The sequence below is a fragment of the Ranitomeya imitator genome, chromosome 6, assembly GCF_032444005.1.
Source record: "Ranitomeya imitator isolate aRanImi1 chromosome 6, aRanImi1.pri, whole genome shotgun sequence".
Lineage (NCBI taxonomy): Eukaryota > Metazoa > Chordata > Amphibia > Anura > Dendrobatidae > Ranitomeya > Ranitomeya imitator.
Genome location: NC_091287.1, coordinates 497,378,972 through 497,400,697, shown reverse-complemented (window position 1 = coordinate 497,400,697; position 21,726 = coordinate 497,378,972). Strand labels below are relative to the sequence as shown.

The 21,726-nt window shown below is 44.7% G+C and overlaps 1 protein-coding gene across 1 annotated transcript in view; it reads right to left on the bottom strand.

Moving 5' to 3' along the window:
• Window positions 1-2,917: 2,917 nt before the first annotated feature.
• Window positions 2,918-21,726, bottom strand: part of CFAP418 (cilia and flagella associated protein 418) — a 35,676-nt gene continuing 16,867 nt past the window's right edge. The window contains exons 3-6 of the mRNA XM_069731681.1: window positions 14,422-14,486; window positions 12,742-12,807; window positions 9,583-9,678; window positions 2,918-3,736 (exon numbers count right to left, since the gene is read on the bottom strand). Of these exons, the coding sequence (XP_069587782.1) occupies window positions 3,577-3,736; window positions 9,583-9,678; window positions 12,742-12,807; window positions 14,422-14,486 (387 nt within the window). The 3' untranslated portion in view covers window positions 2,918-3,576. The remainder of the gene's footprint in view (window positions 3,737-9,582; window positions 9,679-12,741; window positions 12,808-14,421; window positions 14,487-21,726) is intronic.

Below are 21,726 nucleotides of genomic sequence, written 5' to 3'. Positions count from 1 at the left end.
AAATATCACCAGTTCAATGTATAGAATGCGGTGAATCCGCACGGTTCAGTGAACACATGCAGAATCACCTGCGTTCAAAAGCCGGCAGCGCTTTGGACGGAGCAGACATGTGCTGCGTCCAAAGTGCTGCCGATTACTGACTTTGGGAACATACACTTATAAGCCCTCCCTGAAGCCTTGGATGCTTTTTACCTCTATAGTCTACAACGTACGATCTCGTCCCCTTAACTGCCACCATCTCTAAAACTAAGAGACGGCAGGGTAGGAGCCAAAACAGCGAGGTGCAGAGTGTGGTCAGATGTACAGGTCCTTCTCAAAAAATTAGCATATAGTGTTAAATTTCATTATTTACCATAATGTAATGATTACAATTAAACTTTCATATATTATAGATTCATTATCCACCAACTGAAATTTGTCAGGTCTTTTATTGTTTTAATACTGATGATTTTGGCATACAACTCCTGATAACCCAAAAAACCTGTCTCAATAAATTAGCATATCAAGAAAAGGTTCTCTAAACGACCTATTACCCTAATCTTCTGAATCAACTAATTAACTCTAAACACATGCAAAAGATACCTGAGGCTTTTATAAACTCCCTGCCTGGTTCATTACTCAAAACCCCCATCATGGGTAAAGGTACTGTCACACTAGACGATATCGCTAGCGATCCGTGACGTTGCAGCGTCCTCGCTAGCGATATCGTCCAGTGTGACAGGCAGCAGCGATCAGGCCCCTGCTGGGAGATCGCTGGTCGGGGAAGAAAGTCCAGAACTTTATTTCGTCGCTGGACTCCCCGTAGACATCGCTGAATCGGCGTGTGTGACACCGATTCAGCGATGTCTTTGCTGGTAACCAGGGTAAACATCGGGTAACTAAGCGCAGGGCCGCGCTTAGTAACCCGATGTTTACCCTGGTTACCATCCTAAAAGTAAAAAAACAAACACTACATACTTACCTACAGCCGTCTGTCCTCCAGCGCTGTGCTCTGCTCTCCTCCTGCTCTGGCTGTGAGCGTCGGTCAGCCGGAAAGCAGAGCGGTGACGTCACCGCTCTGCTTTCTGGCTGCCCGGCGCTCACAGCCAGACCAGAGAAGCAGAGCGCCGAGGACAGACAGCAGAAGGTAAGTATGTAGCGTTTGTTTTTTTACTTTTTAGGATGGTAACCAGGGTAAACATCGGGTTACTAAGCGCGGCCCTGCGCTTAGTTACCCGATGTTTACTCTGGTTACCGGGGACCTCGGGATCGTTGGTCGCTGGAGAGCTGTCTGTGTGACAGCTCTCCAGCGACCAAACAGCGACGCTGCAGCGATCCGGATCGTTGTCGGTATCGCTGCAGCGTCGCTATGTGTGACGGTACCTTTAGACTAGCGACCTGACAGATGTCAAGAAGGCCATCATTGACACCCTCAAGCAAGAGGGTAAGACCCAGAAAGAAATTTCTCAACAAATAGGCTGTTCCCAGAGTGCTGTATCAAGGCACCTCAATGGTAAGTCTGTTGGAAGGAAACAATGTGGCAGAAAACGCTGTACAACGAGAAGAGGAGACCGGACCCTGAGGAAGATTGTGGAGAAGGACCGATTCCAGACCTTGGGGAACCTGAGGAAGCAGTGGACTGAGTCTGGTGTGGAAACATCCAGAGCCACCGTGCACAGGCGTGTGCAGGAAATGGGCTACAGGTGCCGCATTCCCCAGGTAAAGCCACTTTTGAACCATAAACAGCGGCAGAAGCGCCTGACCTGGGCTACAGAGAAGCAGCACTGGACTGTTGCTGAGTGGTCCCAAGTACTTTTTTCTGATGAAAGCAAATTTTGCATGTCATTCGGAAATCAAGGTGCCAGAGTCTGGAGGAAGACTGGGGAGAAGGAAATGCCAAAATGCCTGAAGTCCAGTGTCAAGTACCCACAGTCAGTGATGGTGTGGGGTGCCATGTCAGCTGCTGGTGTTGGTCCACTGTGTTTCATCAAGGGCAGGGTCAATGCAGCTAGCTATCAGGAGATTTTGGAGCACTTCATGCTTCCATCGGCTGAAATACTTTATGGAGATGAAGATTTCATTTTTCAGCACGACCTGGCACCTGCTCACAGTGCCAAAACCACTGGTAAATGGTTTACTGACCATGGTATTACTGTGCTCAATTGGCCTGCCAACTCTCCTGACCTGAACCCCATAGAGAATCTGTGGGATATTGTGAAGAGAAAGTTGAGAGACGCAAGACCCAACACTCTGGATGAGCTTAAGGCCGCTATTGAAGCATCCTGGGCCTCCATAACATCTCAGCAGTGTCACAGGCTGATTGCCTCCATGCCACGCCGCATTGAAGCAGTCATTTCTGCCAAAGGATTCCCGACCAAGTATTGAGTGCATAACTGAACATTATTATTTGATGGTTTTTTTGTTTGTTATTAAAAAACACTTTTATTTGATTGGATGGGTGAAATATGCTAATTTATTGAGACAGGTTTTTTGGGTTATCAGGAGTTGTATGCCAAAATCATCAGTATTAAAACAATAAAAGACCTGACAAATTTCAGTTGGTGAATAATGAATCTATAATATATGAAAGTTTAATTGTAATCATTACATTATGGTAAATAATGAAATTTAACACTATATGCTAATTTTTTGAGAAGGACCTGTATGTCAGAAGCAAGAGATACATAAACAGGTTACACAGACACTACAGCAGCAATAAGGTAGAGCTTAGACTAAATAGAAAGGTGCTTAATTTAGCTTTTTAAGAAGCAAATAAAAAAAATAAATAATAATAATAAATGAAAAAAGTATTTAGGAAAATATTGAAGTAAAAGAACTAAAACTGAAAAATCTGCTACAGGAAATCGGAATCCTGCTGAGGTACAGTAGGTCTCCATAGAAGTGTATGGGCACCAATCATCTGGAAAGTACATGAAGTCTCAGAGATAACTCATATTATTAGCTTTTCCTATATTAGGGGAGCAAGTATATGGGCCATTAATGTTAATTTCAAGAAAAATAGCACATAAACATGGCAAACCCCCCATAAAACTGGTGTATGAATGTGTTGTACCCCTTTCTATAGTAATTATTATAGCGCCAGTTATTCCCTGGCGCTTTACATGTGAGGAGGGGTATACATAATAATAACAAGTACAATAATCTTGAACAATACAAGTCACAACTGGTACAGGAGGAGAGAGGATCCTGCCCGCGAGGGCTCACAATCTACAAGGAGAGACCTTGAGATTCTTCTTTAATAAAAGCACGTGACTAAGCAGACAATATATTTCGACAGGTTTCATCTGCAAAAAACTGCAGAAAGGTTAAACTTGTGATCTAGGAATCCCTTTCACTGCAAGTGGCAGCAATCTTATAGATCTCACGTGACCTTTATTTCTGTGACGATGTAGGCCATCTATAATAACCCCCTACCTGCGAGACAGCCCCCCGACAATAAGCTGAACGCTACGGTGTCGGCTGCTGGTCGCCTCAGCTGTCATTGCTGCAAGGTTAATGAAGAGGTGAAAGTCTTTGCAGCCATTATCGGTGATACCGGTGCCCACGACCTCTTGCTTATCTCCGGCCGGCCAGTCCTCAATCTGAATGCGTGCCACAAACCCAGCGCAGCGGCTCCTCTGCGGAGAGGTGGGCGAGTTGCTGGATGGACCTCCAGCTACACTGGCAGGCGTAGGCTCGCGCTCCCTTCTTCTTCACCATCCGGGTCTGGAGTTTGCTGTGATCGGGAACACTGTTCCTGTAAGATGCCAAAACCAAAATTATTAGCTACCGAATCACGATGATATAAGTGTGCGATACAACACAAGAATGTAAGAGTCTCCATAGTTTACTGAATATCCTGCACTAGAGAGTTCATACTCTGCATGTCAATGACATGATGACCCCGGATGGGAAAACCATCTACATTCATTTTTACCCTCTTGTATTTCTCAATACTGCCCTCTGCTGGCAATCAGTGCAGTCTGCAACCTGCCGACAGGCGTTCGGGAAGGAAAGCGACATGTATGGCCGAGGAAAGCAGAGGTCCTGTTCTGTGGCCTCGGGACAAGCCTCACCGGCCACGGCTCTGTCTCTTGTTGCTCTGGTCATTGGTGGTCCAGAATATTTGACTTGTGATTTGATTTTCTCCTTAAAGGGGTTGCCCAAGACTTTAACAATGATGGCCTATCCTTAAGACAGGTCATCAATATCTGATCTGTGGGGGGAGGTGGGGGGGACGGCGACACGCGGTACCCCGCTAATCAGCTGCTCTTGGTGTTGGATGCAACGGCTCAGTTATGGAGATTCACAGCACAGCTCTATCGTCGGAATAGTGGCCACGGCCAGGTACTACACATCCGCCACCTATTCAAACCAATAGAGAACAGATGTACAGTACCTGTCCGCGGCCACTATACAATAGACGGAGCTGTGCAGCTCTGCAACTGAGCAGTTATGGTCGCCGCCAACACTGGGAACAGCTGATTGGCGGGGGTCCAAGGTGCCCCACTCCCACTCATGAGACATTGGTGACCTATCCTAAAGATAGCCATCAATGTTAAAGTTCCGGACAAACCCTTTAATGGTAACACTTCGAAAGATTTCTTAATCTATTTCATCACATGTGGTAATCCTTTAAAGGAGTTGTCTCCAGTAGTGATGAGTGAACGTGCTTGGATAAGGTGACAAAGTGTTATCTGAGCATGCTCGGGTGCTAACCGAGTGTCTTCAGCGTGCTTGAATTATATGTTCGAGTCCCCGCAGCTGCATGTCTCATGGATGTTAGATCTGTTTGTTAGGCAATCCCTGCATGTGCTGTGGCTGTCGAACATCCGCACCTGAGCATGCTCATCTCTAGTCTCCAGTTTATAAATGGGTAAAATTACAACGTGATTGTAAAATCAGGCAACTTTATAATTCATCCCTTATTAAAAATCATCCCTGTTCTCAAGAGTCTATATCGCTGGATCCAGCCGGGCTCAGTCTCCCACGTTGCAGAGGCAAACTCCTCACAGTCCAGGAGAGCGCTTAGTTCGGGCTAGTGGCAGAACCATGCTCCAAGGTCAAGAGTTATCAATCTTCAAGATCACACCACCCCCAAGAAGGCAGGAGGCTGGGAGCGACGTGCTGCTGAAGATACAACTTGAGAAAACCCCTTTAAAGGTGACATTTATGGCAAATCCACAGGATCTGCTGTAAAGGTCAGTAAATGAGGAGGCCACATCTATCGCGAGAACAAGGCCTGACCACATTGTCACTGCCAGTGGAGATGGTCGTAATCACTATTCATTTGTAGATTTCAAACCACGACGGGGTCCCATCCACCAGACAGATACAGGTCCTATTGGTGGGAACAGCATCTACTCTATATTTTGGTATATCATAAATACATAAACGTACGAGATCGGAAAACCCCCTTAAGTCACTTCCTTTTGTGACTGTGTAATAATGGGCTCATGTGTCCTGATTAGTGATGAGCGAATGTACTCATTGCTCGGGTTTTACAGAGCACGCTCGGGTGACCTCCGAGTATTTGTTAGTGTTCGGAGATTTAGTTTTCTTCGCCTCAGCTGAATGATTTGCGACTTTTAGCCTGCTTGATTACATGTGGGGATTCCCTAGCAACCAGGCAACCCCCACATGTACTCAAGCTGGCTAGTAGCTGTAAATCATGCAGCTGCTTCAACAAAAACTAAACTTACAAATACTCGGAGACCACCCCAGCGTGCTCTGTAAAACCCGAGCAACGAGTACACTCGCTCATCACTAGTCCTTATCCAAAAACAAAACACTCCTCCAAAACTCTGCAAAGAAAGAGAAGTTTCTACTAGAAAAATAATCGTTTTTGACCACCTCAGAAATGAAAAAAACAAACAAACCCCCACATACGTTAAGGGGTCACATGGTCCTCCTGGCGTTGACAGGTGCTGCCCTGGGCACTCCGTGTGCTCCCATTCCAGTCCTATGTGCAACTGTTTATTACTAACATTTTCTCCCATACAAACACAAACAATGCTTGTGGGGGAGAATCCCTCCATAATATGGCACCTAATTTACGTGAACGGATTCCAATAAACTTGTGTATATTACAGTTACAGCATCAGTGCACACCGGCATAGATGTCAGTCGCCATCTAAATGATACAAAACCATGGAAAAAGAGGTAAAGACCTGACTAGAAAGAGACATTTCAAGTGTTTGGGTGAAAGTCCCGTCTCGATTATTCCACCACTCCTGTTCCAACTATTGCCCATGTAAACATATCCACTACTCCGTATCGATTATTGCCCCTGTAAACGCATCTACTGTTCCCGTCTGGATTATTGCCCCTGTATACGCATCTACTGTTCCAGTCTGGATTATTGCCCCTGTATACGCATCTACTGTTCCAGTCTGGATTATTGCCCCTGTATACGCATCTACTGTTCCCTTCTGGATTATTGCCCCTGTAAACGCATCTACTGTTCCCATCTGGATTATTGCCCCTGTATACGCATCTACTGTTCCAGTCTGGATTATTGCCCCTGTATACGCATCTACTGTTCCCGTCTGGATTATTGCCCCTATATACGCATCCACCGATCCACTCCCAATTATTGCCCTCGTAAATGCATCCACCGATGCCATCCCAATTATTGCTCCTGTATATTCATCCACGGCTACAGTCTCGATTATTGCCCCTGTAAATGCATCCACAGATCTCGTCCCGATTATTGGCCTTATATATGCATCCACCGATCCCATCCCAATTATTGCCCCTGTATATTCATCCACGGCTACAGTCTCGATTATTGCCCCTGTAAAGGCATCCACAGATCTCGTCCCGATTATTGCCCTTATATATGCATCCACCGATGCCATCCCAATTATTGCCCCTGTATATTCATCCACGGCTACCGTCTCGATTATTGCCCCTGTAAATGCATCCACAGATCTCGTCCCGATTATTGGGCTTATATATGCATCCACCGATCCCATCCCAATTATTGCCCCTGTATATTCATCCACGGCTACAGTCTCGATTATTGCCCCTGTAAATGCATCCACAGATCTCGTCCCGATTATTGGCCTTATATATGCATCCACCGATCCCATCCCAATTATTGCCCCTGTATATTCATCCACGGCTACAGTCTCGATTATTGCCCCTGTAAAGGCATCCACAGATCTCGTCCCGATTATTGCCCTTATATATGCATCCACCGATGCCATCCCAATTACTGCCTCTGTATATTCATCCACGGCTACCGTCTCGATTATTGCCCCTGTAAATGCATCCACAGATCTCGTCCCGATTATTGGCCTTATATATGCATCCACCGATCCCATCCCAATTATTGCCCCTGTATATTCATCCACGGCTACTGTCTCGATTATTGCCCCTGTAAAGGCATCCACAGATCTCGTCCCGATTATTGCCCTTATATATGCATCCACCGATGCCATCCCAATTATTGCCCCTGTATATTCATCCACGGCTACCATCTCGATTATTGCCCCTGTAAATGCATCCACAGATCTCGTCCCGATTATTGGCCTTATATATGCATCCACCGATCCCATCCCAATTATTGCCCCTGTATATTCATCCACGGCTACCGTCTCGATTATTGCCCCTGTAAATGCATCCACAGATCTCATCCCGATTATTGGCCTTATATATGCATCCACCGATGCCATCCCAATTACTGCCCCTGTATATTCATCCACGGCTACCGTCTCGATTATTGCCCCTGTAAACGCATCCACGGCTCCCATCTCGATTATTGCCCCTGCCCCATATAAATCACTTTTTGGATTTCTGTTCAGCATTTTTGCGGTTTTCTTGGTTTGGGTATAGACCCAGTAATGGAGGTATAATAAAGAACGGTTGGATATGCATTGCTCTAGTATAAAGCACGAGCTCACCGTTGCTCCACCGCTGTAGCTTCAGCTTTTTCTTTTTATATCTACAGACTTCTTACAAAGTGTCATCATGGTGTCACATTTTTACACCCTGAGATATGAAGGATTCTCAGCAACATGCGAATATGATCTAAGGACAGGGACATTTATCTTTTCAGCAACACAACGTTTTGGAAAAAAATGTTAGCGCTCCTGCAGGCAGGTAGACTTCCACCTGTCCGCCATGACACCAGAAATAAAAATGTCCCTTTCTATTCAAGTCTTTATTATATTTCCAGAATTTAGATGGCGACTGACATCTATGCCGGTGTGCAGTGATGCTGTAACTGTAATATACACATTGTTTATTGGAAGCCGTTCACGTATTCATTAGGTTTTTGGAGAGGGATTCTGGTACAGAACCTGATTGCTACAAATCTGACCTGTTCCATTTGGTGCCATATTATGGAGGGATTATCCCGCACAAGCACTGTTTGTATGCAAGAAAATTTTGGTAATAAACAGTCACACATAGGACCAAAACAGAAGAACACGTAGTGCCCAGAACAGCACCTGTCAACATCCAAGCCTGGCTATGTTTTGCCAAAATCTGCCTCAATTCTGCCAAAAGCATATGTGAAAAATGTGTTATAGTGAGAGAATTGAACTTTTTAGCCATAATTCAAATAGGTATGCTTGGTGCAAAACCAACATTGCACATCATCAAAAGAACACCGTACCCACAGTAAGGCATGGTGGAGGCAGCATTATTCTTTGAGGCTGTGTTTTTTCAGCAACTGAAACTGGATGTTTGGTCAGGGTGGAGGGAATTATGAACAGTTCCAAATATCAGTGAATTTTGCAATAAAACGTTCAGGCTTCTGTTAAACAGCTGAAGATGAAGTGGGATTTCACCTTTTAGTAGGCAACAACACTAAGCATACCTCCAGATAAACAAAATAATGGCTTCGCCAGAACAAGATGAACATTTTGGAATAAATCAACCAGAGCCCAGACCTGGATGCAATTGATCTCTGGGTGACCTGAGGGCGCTGTACACAGGAAATGCCTGTGCAGTGACAGATTGGCAGCTACTGCAAGGAAGAGTGGGCAAAGATTGCCAATTCTATATGTGCTATGCTAATATGCTGACCCAAAAAGACTGACTACTGTCACAAATTCAAAGGATACTTCAAGAAAGTATTAGTATAAGGGTGTGCATATTCATGCAACTCCGTTATTTTCCTTTTTACACCCTTAAAGATTAAAGGTTATTTTTCAATGGCTGTGTACAGATTATGGGCAACATTTAAAAAGGTGGAAAAAGTTCTGAAATGATTCTTGGTATGATTTTTTTTTTACATGACAAAACCCTGACATTGTACCAAGGGTGTGTAGACTTAACATTAATTCACACGGGCCGAAACACTTTTACTTTCCACTGGAGAGAATTTCCTGTCTTCAAGCAGAATTCTTCACTGATCTTTTAGTGGGTGCAGAGGCCGCCTCTCGAGTAGTTTCTGTTTCTCTTTACCCGCAACCACATAATAGTGGTGTAACATAAAGTTATAATCGTGAGGATATTGAATCCACGGAGCTCCCATCGGTAGAGAGGTATTGCTCAGCCGCGCACCGATAAGGAGCTTAGTGCCGCCTGCCTGGTACTGAGTAGAAAATGTTCATGGTGTCTCCAATTATTACCTTACACTAAGCGGAGTACCTGAAGAAGAGGTAGTCGCAGGACGCGTCCCATTTGTAGTCCTCAAATGTCACAATGCTGAAATCGCAGGAGGTGCAGCGCAGCTGGTTACAGGCTCTGCAGGAAAGAAAGAACGATGAGCAAAGTGTGGTCAGTGGTTTACCGAACATGTCAACACGGGATTGATCAGAAGACTTCATGTAACGTCACCAGGAAAGATCTTGCCAAACTAAATTGCTGCTTAGAGCTTAATCTGAAGACCAAACCGCAAAGCGCAACGGGCCACACACACTAGACAGAGGTCGGCAGCAGCTATATCCCTCCCGTCTCTGTAGATTTAATTTCCCAGAGGAGCATTGCATATAAGTCACCTTACACTGGCATGTCACTCTACAAGGAGAGAAGATACGTCTTAGACCTCAGTCAGAAGCCTCTCTAACAGCCAAATCAGATCTCCAGCTTGCTTGAAACACGAGTCTTCAAATAAAGATTCTGGTTTGCCTTTCCTCCTAAGTTATGTGGTAAGGTTTGTTAACAGGTCAATAGTGACTCGTAGGATTGCTACTTCCAGTAGGTGGCACCTGGCACTAGAGTTCAAGTCCTCTTCATTTCTGAGGAGGCAGTTTGCACATTACACAGGAACATTCGGCCAAGCTGATGAGTACGCCATAGGAGAGCTGTCGTCAGGGACCTCTGGTAGCGACTTATTTCCCAAGAAAAAAAAAATGATCGGCAGTTGAAATGAAACACCCTGGTTCCTTCTCTCCGCAGACATCACCTCTTGAGCGAGAGTTGGGAGGCCTCCATACACATCAGATAGTCAAGATATCCAGCTTAAATGGATGGGTTCTGATGACTTACCTAATGGGTTTGAAGGCCTTGAAGACCCCTAAACTCATTAGTTTATGGCAAGTTGAATTCACCGATATCGATAGGTTTGACCAAAAGTCTAATATGCGCGGGGACCCCTAAGAGATGATGTCGGGGGGAAAAAGGATCCGAAATATCCGATTTCAGTCTGCTGATTCCATTGAGCTCTAACAATTAAGACGCCATCAGACATGTCTGGCAGCGGCGCTCTCTTAGAGAACACAGGAGTGCTCAGCAGAGTGACGGTTTGTGAGAACGGGAGAGTCAAGAGATAACTGCCGGCAAAACCAACATTAAAGCGACAAGCATCTAAAGTGTATGGGGGGCATAAGCCAATAGTCAGGATCCTCCTCAATAAATGTATGGCACTAAAGGCCACCAGAGACATTAGGCAAAGATGACAGATGAGGTCGGGGGAGAGAAGGATCTGGCATGTTGGACTTCCTGCAGAAAAAGTCAGGTTTTGTTCAGGAAAATTGTGCAGACATTCCTGAACGTGTGCACATAGCCTTACTGAGTGCTGTTCTTTCCCTGCACTATCATTAAGGCTATGTGCACACTTTGCAGATTCCACTGCGGATTTTTCCGCAGCGGAATTGCAAAATCCGCAGTGAAAACCCATCGCGGTTTTTACTGCGGATTTATCGCGGTTTTTACTGCGTTTTCTTCTGCGGATTTTCAACTGCAGTTTTCTATTGGAGCAGGTGAAAATCCGCAGAAAAGAAGTGACATGCTGCGGAATGTAATCCACAGCGTTTCCGCGCGGATTTTTCTGCAGCATGTGCACAGCGTTTTTTGTTTCCCATAGGTTTACATTGTAATGTAAACTCATGGGAAACTGCTGCGGATCCGCAGCGGTCAAATCCGCTGCGGATCCGCAGCAAAATCCGCAAAGTGTGAATATAGCCTAATACTTCTTCTCTGCCTGTAGGCTGTAAAAGACTAATAGCGCCACCTACTGGTCGTTTTACAGATTTTCTTCTTCTGTAAAATTATCCCAAGTGCAACAGATCACATATCAAGTTTGGGGGGGGGGAAATGATCAGAACGATCAGTACGAGAGGGAAGGATGTGTACAATATTGTATATGTAGATAGTGTTTGGTGCACCATATTTTCTGACAGAGTATGTGCCAAATTTTGAGGGAAACAAATGGATGCACAAATTGAAAAACTGGGGGAATCCTCTGCTATCAAGCACAATGAATGCTCTGTGCAACCAAGGTCAGCAGGGTGGCTCAGTGGTTAGCACTGCAGCCTTACAGCTCTGGGGTCCTGGGTTTAAATCCTACCAAGTACAACATGCGCAAGGAATTTGTATGTGCTCACTGCGGAATATGATGGTGCTATATAAGAAAAATAAGTGTTAAGTGTTTTCCACCACTACTTGTATAAAAAATATCCAAAAACATTAAAAAAAAGAGTGAAAAAGAAGAAAATGACTCTGATGTGTTGATCCCCCGTTGTGCCTTCCTTAGTGCTGCTCAGGTCACCCACAAGTCTCTGTGCTTTCTCATCCATACAAAAGGCCATGTGACCCTTAGAGCCAATCACTAGCTGCAGTGAGGACCCCGATTGGCTGCAGAGGTCCTGTTTGGGTTGCATGGAAAGATCATGCATTGGTCAGTGCTGCTACCAATGAAGGGCGGCAACGATCACGTGTCAATGAAGGGCGACAACGATCACGTGTCAATGAAGGGCGGCAACGATCACGTGTCAATGAAGGGCGGCAACGATCACGTGTCAATGAAGGGCGGCAACGATCACGTGTCAATGAAGGGCGGCAACGATCACGTGTCAATGAAGGGCGGCAACGATCACGTGTCAATGAAGGGCGGCAACGATCACGTGTCAATGAAGGGCGGCAACGATCACGTGTCAATGAAGGGCGGCAACGATCACGTGTCAATGAAGGGCGGCAACGATCACGTGTCCTTCCAGGCCAGAAGCACAAGGACCGGTGAAGGAAGCAGGCAGCGACAGGAGAGAAACTGTAGTGGAAAAAGCAGGTAACTGGAGCAGCAGGTAACTATATTTGTTTTTTTTTTTCCACACCATGCTGGGACATTTTTTTTTTTTTTAAGACAGACTACCCTTTACTTCATTTGTATTGTGGCTGATCCAACTCGGTCACCCCCAGTCGATAAGCTGCAACTCTGCCATAAAAGTGTATGTGTCTAAAAATGCACGGCCGTCTCTGGAATCCACGAGGCGTCTGTCTGTCACAGCACAGAGCAGCGTTACGGACCTTTGCTATAGAACCAGCGATCACATGCGGCTTGTAGTATGTGAGAGGCAGGAGAACACTTACCGTTCAGATACACTTGTCCCAAGGCCAAAAGGAACCAGACTTCCCCCGAGGTAAACCGGGCAGCACCTATAACAACAGCAGTCATCAGCTACATGATCAGTACCTCTGCCAAAGGACCCGCTGACCAGTAATGCCGCCCTCCGCAATGCATGAGGCTCCTGCCAAACCCTCCGACACTGATCTGATCAGAGCCCGGCTGAATCCTGGTCCTGAATGTGACGGAACTACAGACTCACTTTCATTGATTGTTCTACTAGGCTTCATTCAGACCTCAGGTTTTGTCTATGGGTTCGTGAAAAATCGTACCGCACTTGGAAGACATCAGAGTACGGTCCCATTTTCATGGACTGTCAGAATGGAGGAGGTGGAGAAACTTTTTTTTTCCCCTCCACATGTGAGAAAAACTTGTGACACACGGGTCACACCTGATGAAACTCTGATCCCCCCAAAAAAATTGGTCTGTTATTCTCGTACGTGGAAAAATTGTAAGTGTGAATGACGTCATAGACAGACGCCCAATATGTACTGCAGCAGGAAGCAGCTCATTGGTGTCAGCTCTCCATGTGGAGGACTCGCCCCGTAAATGATCTAAAGGGGTACTCCCATCGCCAAGATCCTAGCCCAATATGGAGTGGGTGTATTATTATTACTATTAGTAATGGTAATAATAATAATAGCCAATTAGTGATGAGCGAATATACTCGTTACTCGAGATTTCTCGAGTATTTTTTAGTGCTCGGAGATTTAGTTTTTCCTGCCCCAGCTGAATGATTTACATCTGTTAGCCAGCATAAGCACATGTGGGGGTTGCCTGGTTGCTAGGGAATCCCCACATGTACTTATGCTGGCTAACAGATGTAAATCATTCAGCTGGGGCAGGAAAAACTAAATCTCCGAGCACTAAAAAATACTTGGAGGACACCGGAGCGTGCTCGAGAAATCTCGAGTAACGAGTATATTCGCTCATCACTATAGCCAATATCTCCAATTCGAAATGTAGTATACAGGGTGGGCCATTTATAGGGACACACCTAAATATAATGGGAATGGTTGGTGACATCAGCTTCCTGTTTGTGGCACATTAGTATGTGGGAGGGGGAAAACTTTTCAAGATGGGTGGTGACCATGGCGGCCATTTTGAAGTCGGCCATTTTGGATCCAACTTTATTTTTTTTCAATGGGTAAGAGGGTCATGTGACATCAAACTTATTGAGAATTTCACAAGAAAAAACAATGGTGTGCTTGGTTTTAACATAACTTTATTCTTTGAGGAGTTATTTACATGTTCATGACCACTTATAAAATATGTTCAAAGTGCTGCCCATTGTGTTGGATTGTCAATGCAACCCTCTTCTCTCACTCCTGACACACTGATAGCAACACTGCAGAAGAAATGCTAGCACAGGCTTCCAGTATCCGTTGTTTCAGATTCTTTGGGGTCACCTGAAGGCAATAGTCTATGCTGTGAAGATACGAGATGTGCAGCATCTGAAACAACGGATCCTGGAAGTCTGTGTTAGCATTTCTTCTGCGGTGTTGCTATCAGTGTGTCAGGAGTGGGAGAAGAAGGTAAGGAGCGATGATCCGGGAGCACTGGAGTGACTGAGTCAATTCAGCGGTTTAGAACTGGTGCATCACATTACACCAGTTCTACTGTACAGGAACTGGGGGTTCACTTACTTTTTATTGGGATGTTGTCTGGATGTTTTGCATGATTGTTGTCTTGGGGAACTTACATTTGGTGTCTAAAAAAAAGTAAAAATGTATATATAAAATAAATAATAGCAAGTAAGCAGAAGGACACAATGAAAATGATGGTGCCACACATCGAATAAAGCAGTGACTTGTGAACCTGGTAAGATCATTAGAGGGGACATCCTCAAATTAACCCTTTTTACAGCATCAGTCACAATATACAGTTATATGAAAAAGTTTGGGCACCCCTATTAATCTTAAGCTTAATGTTTTATAAAAATTGTTTTTTTTTGCAACAGCTATTTCAGTTTCATATATCTAATAACTGTTGGACACAGTAATGCTTTTACCTTGAAGTGAGGTTTATTGTACTAACAGAAAACGTGCAATCTGCATTCAAACAAAATTTGACAGGTGCATAAGTATGGGCACCCCACTAGAAAAGTGACATTAATGTTTAGTAGATCCTCCTTTTGCAAAAATAACAGCCTCTAGTCGCTTCCTGTAGCTTTTAATGAGTTCTTGGATCCTGGATGAAGGTTTTTTTGGCCATTCCTCTTTACAAAACAATTCCAGTTCAGTTAAGTTTGATGGTCACCGAGCACGGACAGCCCTCTTCAAATGATCCCACAAATGTTCAATGATATTCAGGTCTGGGGACTGGGATGGCCATTCCAGAACAGTGTAATTGTTCCTCTGCATGAATACTTGAGTAGATTTGGACCGGTGTTTTGGATCATTGTCTTGCTGAAAAATCCATCCCCTGCGTAACTTCAACTTTGTCACTGATTCATGAACATTATTGTCAAGAATCTGCTGATACTGAGAGGAATCCATGCGTCCCTCAACTTTAACAAGATTCCCGGTGCCGGCATTGGCCACACAGCCCCAAAGCATGATGGAGCCTCCACCAAATGTTACTGTGGGTAGCAAGTGTTTTTCTTGGAATGCTGTGTTTTTTGGCCGCCATGCATAACGCCTTTTTCGCATCACTCTCCCATACAGCTTCTCCTTGTGCAAAGTGCGTTGTATAGTTGACCGATGCACAGTGACACCATCTGCAGCAAGGTGATGCTGCAGCTCTCTGGAGGTGGAAATTGAAAGGTTAAATCTCTGAGACAGCTTTTTGTATCCTTCCCCTGAACAACTATGTTGAATAATCTTTGTTTTCAGATCATTAGACAGTTGTTTTGAGGAGCCCATGATGCCACTCTTCAGAGGAGACTCAAACAGGAGAACAACTTGCAAGTGGCCACTTTAAGTAGCTTTTCTCATGATTGCATACACCTGGCTATGAAGTTCAAAGCTCAGTGAGGTTAGAAAACCAAAAAAAAAGTGCTTTAGTAAGTCAGTAAAAAGTAGGTAGGAGTATTTAAAACAAGAAAATGATAAGGGTGCCCATACTTATGCACCTGTCAAATTTTGTTTGAATGCAGATTGCACATTTTCTGTTAGTACAATAAACCTCATTTCAGGGCAGAAACATTACTGTGTCCAACAGTTATTAGATATATGAAACTGAAATAGCTGTTGCAAAAAAACAATTTTGTATAAAACATTAAGCTTAAGATTAATAGGGGTGCCCAAACTTTTTCATATAACTGTAACATATTAAAATAAGGTTGTGTGTGTGTGTGTGTGTGGGGGGGGGGGGGGGTGGTATGCAGCTTAAAATGATTACAGCCCATTTTACTAATTGAGAGTCCTCATGTTATGCCGACATCACAGCTTCATCTCCCTCATCCCCCAGTATGCGGAATGTTATTTCACATTTAAACCCTACATCATATTAAGCCACGGTGACATACACCCTGACAACTTGGCTTCCTCAGATCAACCACTGTGTATATCTGTAAGGAATTGCACTTCACTAGTAGGTGTCAAAGGTTGGACATTAAAAATAAAAAAAAAAAGTCTTGTACTGCATATATTGCTCACCATGTACATTCTTAGGGCAGATAGAGAGGGGAGAGGGGTCAGGATATACAAGATGCATGATAACTGGACTTTCTGCAGGAAACGCATGAGCTGGCTCAATTTACATGCAAAGACAGTAATGTAATGCTGATGGTCAATGTTTTGCTGTTGATTAGGGCTGAGCGAAGCCGAACTGTAAAATTCGGGGTTTGTATCGGACACCTAGTGACAATCATTTCTTACTATAGGTCCGGTCCGGCGCCTCCTATCTTCATTCCAAGACGTCCTCTTCAGGTCTTCACGCTGCGGCTCCTGCGCAGGTGTATCTTGTCTGCCCTGTTGAGGGCAGGGCAAAGTACTGCAGTGCGCAGGCGCCGGGCCTCTCTGACCTGTCCCGACGCCTGCGCACTGCAGTACTTTGCTCTGACCTCAACAGGGCAGACAAAGTACACCGCAGCTGCGGCGTGAAGACCAGAAGAGGACGTCATGGAATGAAGATCGGAGGCGCCGGAGCGGACCTGAGGCACCCATCGGACCCGGACCACAGCGGGACCGACCCTGGGTGAGTATAATCTAACTTCTCCTCTTTCAGGAAACATCGGGGGCTTATCGACAGCATTACAGAATGCTGTAGATAAGCCCCTGATGACGGTGAGCTTACCTCACCATCGATTTTGGGGGTGACAGGTTCCCTTTAAGGGGACTAATAATGCTTGTTGAAAGGCTGCAAGGCAGTCAATCAACAAGCTTTAAGCCGGAGGGCACTTCCGGCACCATCACAGACATGCTAAGCAATGGCATGGCTGTGATTGGCCGGCGCAGCACGTGACCTGGTCTGACCGTGTAAAATAAATAAATAATTAAAAAAAAAACAACAACTCTATTTTTAATAACCAGCCAAGGGAAAGCAGATAGCTGTGAGCTGGTCTTAAGCTGGGAAGGGACCAATATCCATGGCCCTTTCCAGATTATTAATATCAGCCCCAGCTGTCTGCTTTGCCTTAGCTGGTATTACAAAATGGGCAGAGTCTCCATTGACTTATATGGGGTTCGTGGTCAAGTTTGGTACTCAAGCTGAACTTTGGACTCTTGATGCACACCAGATCCTTGCGGAATATTGTATCTGGTGGTAAGGAATACCACCAGTGGTTTTGATTGTGAAGCTTTAGTCATTTCAGTCCATGCTAGAAGATAGATATGTGTGCAGCCATCAGGGATTTGGAGGAAATTATTTCATGCTTTCATGTAATAGCCTCAGTGTGGAAGCGGTGCAGCCAAAATCCATGCTGTGGATTCACCATGAATTGCTATTTGCAAATTGTTAATGGCTGCCTGGTTTTGATGCATAACACTGCTATTTATCTGCAAAGCAAGAAGTCATTACCGCTTACTTTGAAAAACCGGCCCAACTCACAGCAAAACATATTGCCATAGTTTTTGTCATTGTGACAGTCCATCTGGCCACTTAGTGTGGTGACAAATGAGAGGCAGGGGCCTACTAAAGATTACTACGTATTGCCAATTTCATCACCAGAACTGTTGTCCCATTTACCAATATTTGTCAACCAAATCTGGTATAGTAGTTTGAAAGTTGAAGCAGATATTGTAATCTGCAGCGAATAATCTGTCTGAGCCCTTTAAACTATCGCTGTTGTTTTCTATGAGGCCTGAGCATTATGACATCACGCACTCCAGAGAAGGTTCCGCTTGGCATCTACTAAACTGACGGTTGTAGTTGGCGGCTGAGTGTTTGTAGCATAGCTATGCACTTTGATATGAAAACGGAGACTGAAGAGTATCCAGATGAAATACGGAAGAAGATGGTCGAGGATGCAAAGCCAGTATTCTGGCCTAAGACATTTGGACTGGTCTCAGCTTGGCCCAGTCTGATGACGATATTTGAGAGAGAAGATGATGATATGGGTGAGGAAGGAGAGGAGATGGAAGATGGGGTGAAGGATATTGAAGTTCTAGAAAAACAAGATAAGATTGTTTTATTAAGAAAATTCCAAACTTGCTTTGATCTTGATAAAATCAGTGTGGAAGAGGAGAATATAACATCACAAAGAAAGTGGTGGATTCCAAAATGTCTCAGGAGGAACATCTACAGCAGAGAAAGAAAGGCCCAACCATCTAGATTTTTTAGGGCAATTTTCTGTTGCTGTACTATTAAGACATCAACAGATCCAGGGCGGCACGATAACGTTACATCGATAACGTCTGAATTACAAACTTCATCAGATTTCGATCATCTGGAGTATAAGAAATCGTGTAGAGACAACATGACATCAGATCTGCCAGGCTGTTGATACCGTGAATATATTACATAAAAGATGTCCAGAATTCATGGATTAAATGTGCTCTATAAAACTTTACAACTGTAAAAATAAATTCTTTTTGACTGACCTCTTGTGCAGTCTGTCTGACGAATATGAGCAAATCTTAGTAGTTATGGAGAGAGGGAACTCTAGTTAGACCTGTAGTCATGTCTATATTAGGCTACTTTCACACATCAGCTTTTTTGTTTCAGACACAATTCGGCTAATTTTTGAAAAAACGGATCCGTCACAAATAGTGGAAAACTGACTCGACGGATCAGGGATAGAGTGACTTCCTGTTCCGGGGTGAGAGGGAGAGATCCGGCAAAAAAACGGATGAAGCGTTGGGACATCCGGCGCTAATACAACACTATGAAAAAAAAACGGATCTGGCGGAAAAATAAACACATGGATCCATTTTTTAAAAAATTCGCTGTATTGTGCCTGATGCAAAAAACCTGATGTGTGAAAGTAGCCATAGCTGTTGCCCAGCTTTCCTAGAAAGAGATATAAAGGAAGAAATTATCAAATGGATTAACCCCTCAAAATTGCATGACGTCGTATTATGTCATGGAATGTGTCAGGGTGTTTGGAGCCCGTTCTAGAGCAGGGCCTCTCCACTCACCCAACACTCCTGTATTCCTTTCTTTGGGTTGGTAGTTACCGGTGTACAGCTCCAGGGAATACAAGGGGGTCGGTCCTTGTGCAGGGGTCGGTCCTTGTGCAGGGGTCAGGTGCTGCTGGTGGCTCTCACTCCCGGTCGGTGGCCGCGTTACTCCTGGCCTAACAGGGTGGTCTTTTGGCCAATCAGCGGCGGTGTCTCTGCACGACGGGTTCCCGTCCCTCTGACTCTACCTCTTCCGCCTTCCAATGCAGCACTTAGGTTGTGTGGGGCACAGAAGCACCTCGGCGTCTTCCTCCTCATAGGATAGCAAGCTCACAGGGGGAACAGATTCCTGCAAGCACTCAGTTTTGTGTCACTGTTAAGTGGACTCTTCTAGTTTCTTTCCGCCCTTTCTCTACAATTCATAACGTCTGAGTCTAGAGAACACTGTGCTCGCCAATTAGTGCAGTTTGCACTTGTCACTTACCATTACAAGTTACACAAGCATTGTAGGTTTTCTACTGGTCAGTCTGTGGCCTAGTTTACCGTCTGTACCCCTCCTGCTTACTTGCTAGTACCAACCAGGGGACGGTTATGGTACACGTCAGTACTAACCACAAAGTTATAGGTAGGTGAAAGGTCCTTAAAAATGATTACCGGGAACTAGGAGAGAAGCTCAAGGCCAGGACCTCCAAGATTGTGTTTTCAGAAATACTGCCAGTGCCACTAGAAACACAGCGGGGGTGTAGGAAAACAAATAGGTAGCTTAGGCTGTTTTCAGGCTAAATCCGGCAAATTTGCTAAAAACGGATCCGGCGTAAATTGTGAAAATCTGATGCACGGGAGAGAGCGAGAGAGAGTGAGAGAGAAAAAAAAAATGGATTCGGTCGCTGAAAACGTTCATTCACACATCCGTTCCATGCGTTTATTGCCGGAAACGTCCCTTCAGGCTTTTTCACCGGACACAAAAAACGTTGCAGGATGAAACCCATGTCCTTCAGGCACAATCCGGTGCTAATACAACTCTATGGGAAAAAAAAAAGGATCCGGCGTAAGAAAAAAACGGATCCAGATTGTGCCTGAAACTGCCGGATTGTGCCTGAAAGAAAAAACCTGATGTGTGAAAGCAGCCTTAGAAATTGGTGCAGGAAGGAAGGGTTTGGGTTCATGGAGAACTGGGCCGACTGTTCTGTTGGATACAGGCTCTATGGTAGGGACGGGCTGTACCTCAATGGGAAGGGTGCAGCTGTGCTTGGGGGAAAAATGGGAGGATGGATAGAGGAGCTTTTAAACTAGTATCTGGGGGAGGGAGTGTAGTTGGGCTAAAAAGGGGATAGAGTAGACAAAGTGAGACAGTAGGGGGTCAATGAGGATTTAGGGGTGCTGGAACATGCTAGCGACAGGAAGGTGAGGAAGAGTAATAAATGTGCTTGTAGGCTGTCAAATGCAAGACGTCTGGCAAAGAAAATGAATGAATTGGAGACTCTTATGTGAGCTACAGATTACGATGTTGTGGGCATTAAGGAAATCTGGCTGGGCGAAGGCCATGACTGGGTGACAAACGTAGAGGGTTAAATGTGCTCAATCACAACATTCAGGTGAGCTGCCACAATGTAGAACCAGTATGGGTAAATGTACATGGGGTGGCAATAATGTAAAGCTGCTAATTGCAGTTTGCTACAAGACTCCTAATATAGCTGAAAAGGTAGAACATGAAATGCTGCAACAAATTAAAAAGGCAGCAAATAATAATAGCATCCTTATTACGGGGGATTTTAACTAACCAAACACTCAATGAGACATAGATTCTTCTGGTTGTGCCAAAAGCTACAAGTTTTTATCCACAGTTCAGGATCACTATCTCTCTCAGCTGGTAGACGAACCAACCAGGGGAGGTAATCTGCTGGATCTGGTGGTCTCAAATAGACCAGATACAATTTCAGATCTACAGGTCAGGGAGTATTTGGGATGCAGTGACCATAATATGGCAAGTTTCAATGTTATTTTCAATGAAACATTCAAAAAGGGAAATAACAAAAAATTGGAACTTGAGGAAACCCAATTTCAACAAATTAAGGGAAGAGCTTCATCGAGTAGACGGGTAAATGTCATGGTAACTGGGGATACTAAACATAAATGGAGCGTGTGTAAGGAAATACTACTAGAATCCTGTAGAAAACGTACCTCCTCACGCTACCTTCTTGTCCCGTCACCTTCACAGTGGAGGCACCCAGATTCCTTTTTATCCTCCTCAAAGGATTCTCTTGCCTCAGAATCCAATTCTAGTTCAGAGTCTGTTCTAAATCCATATCAGGTAGGCAAGCTGAAGGAGATGGTGGACAGTTTGATGATGGCTGTTAAAGCCTCTCTGGGAGGCGTTAACAGCCTCCCCTCCCGTTACTTAAACAGGTTTTTTTAAGAAGGGCTAAGCGCATGCCTAGATCCTTTTCT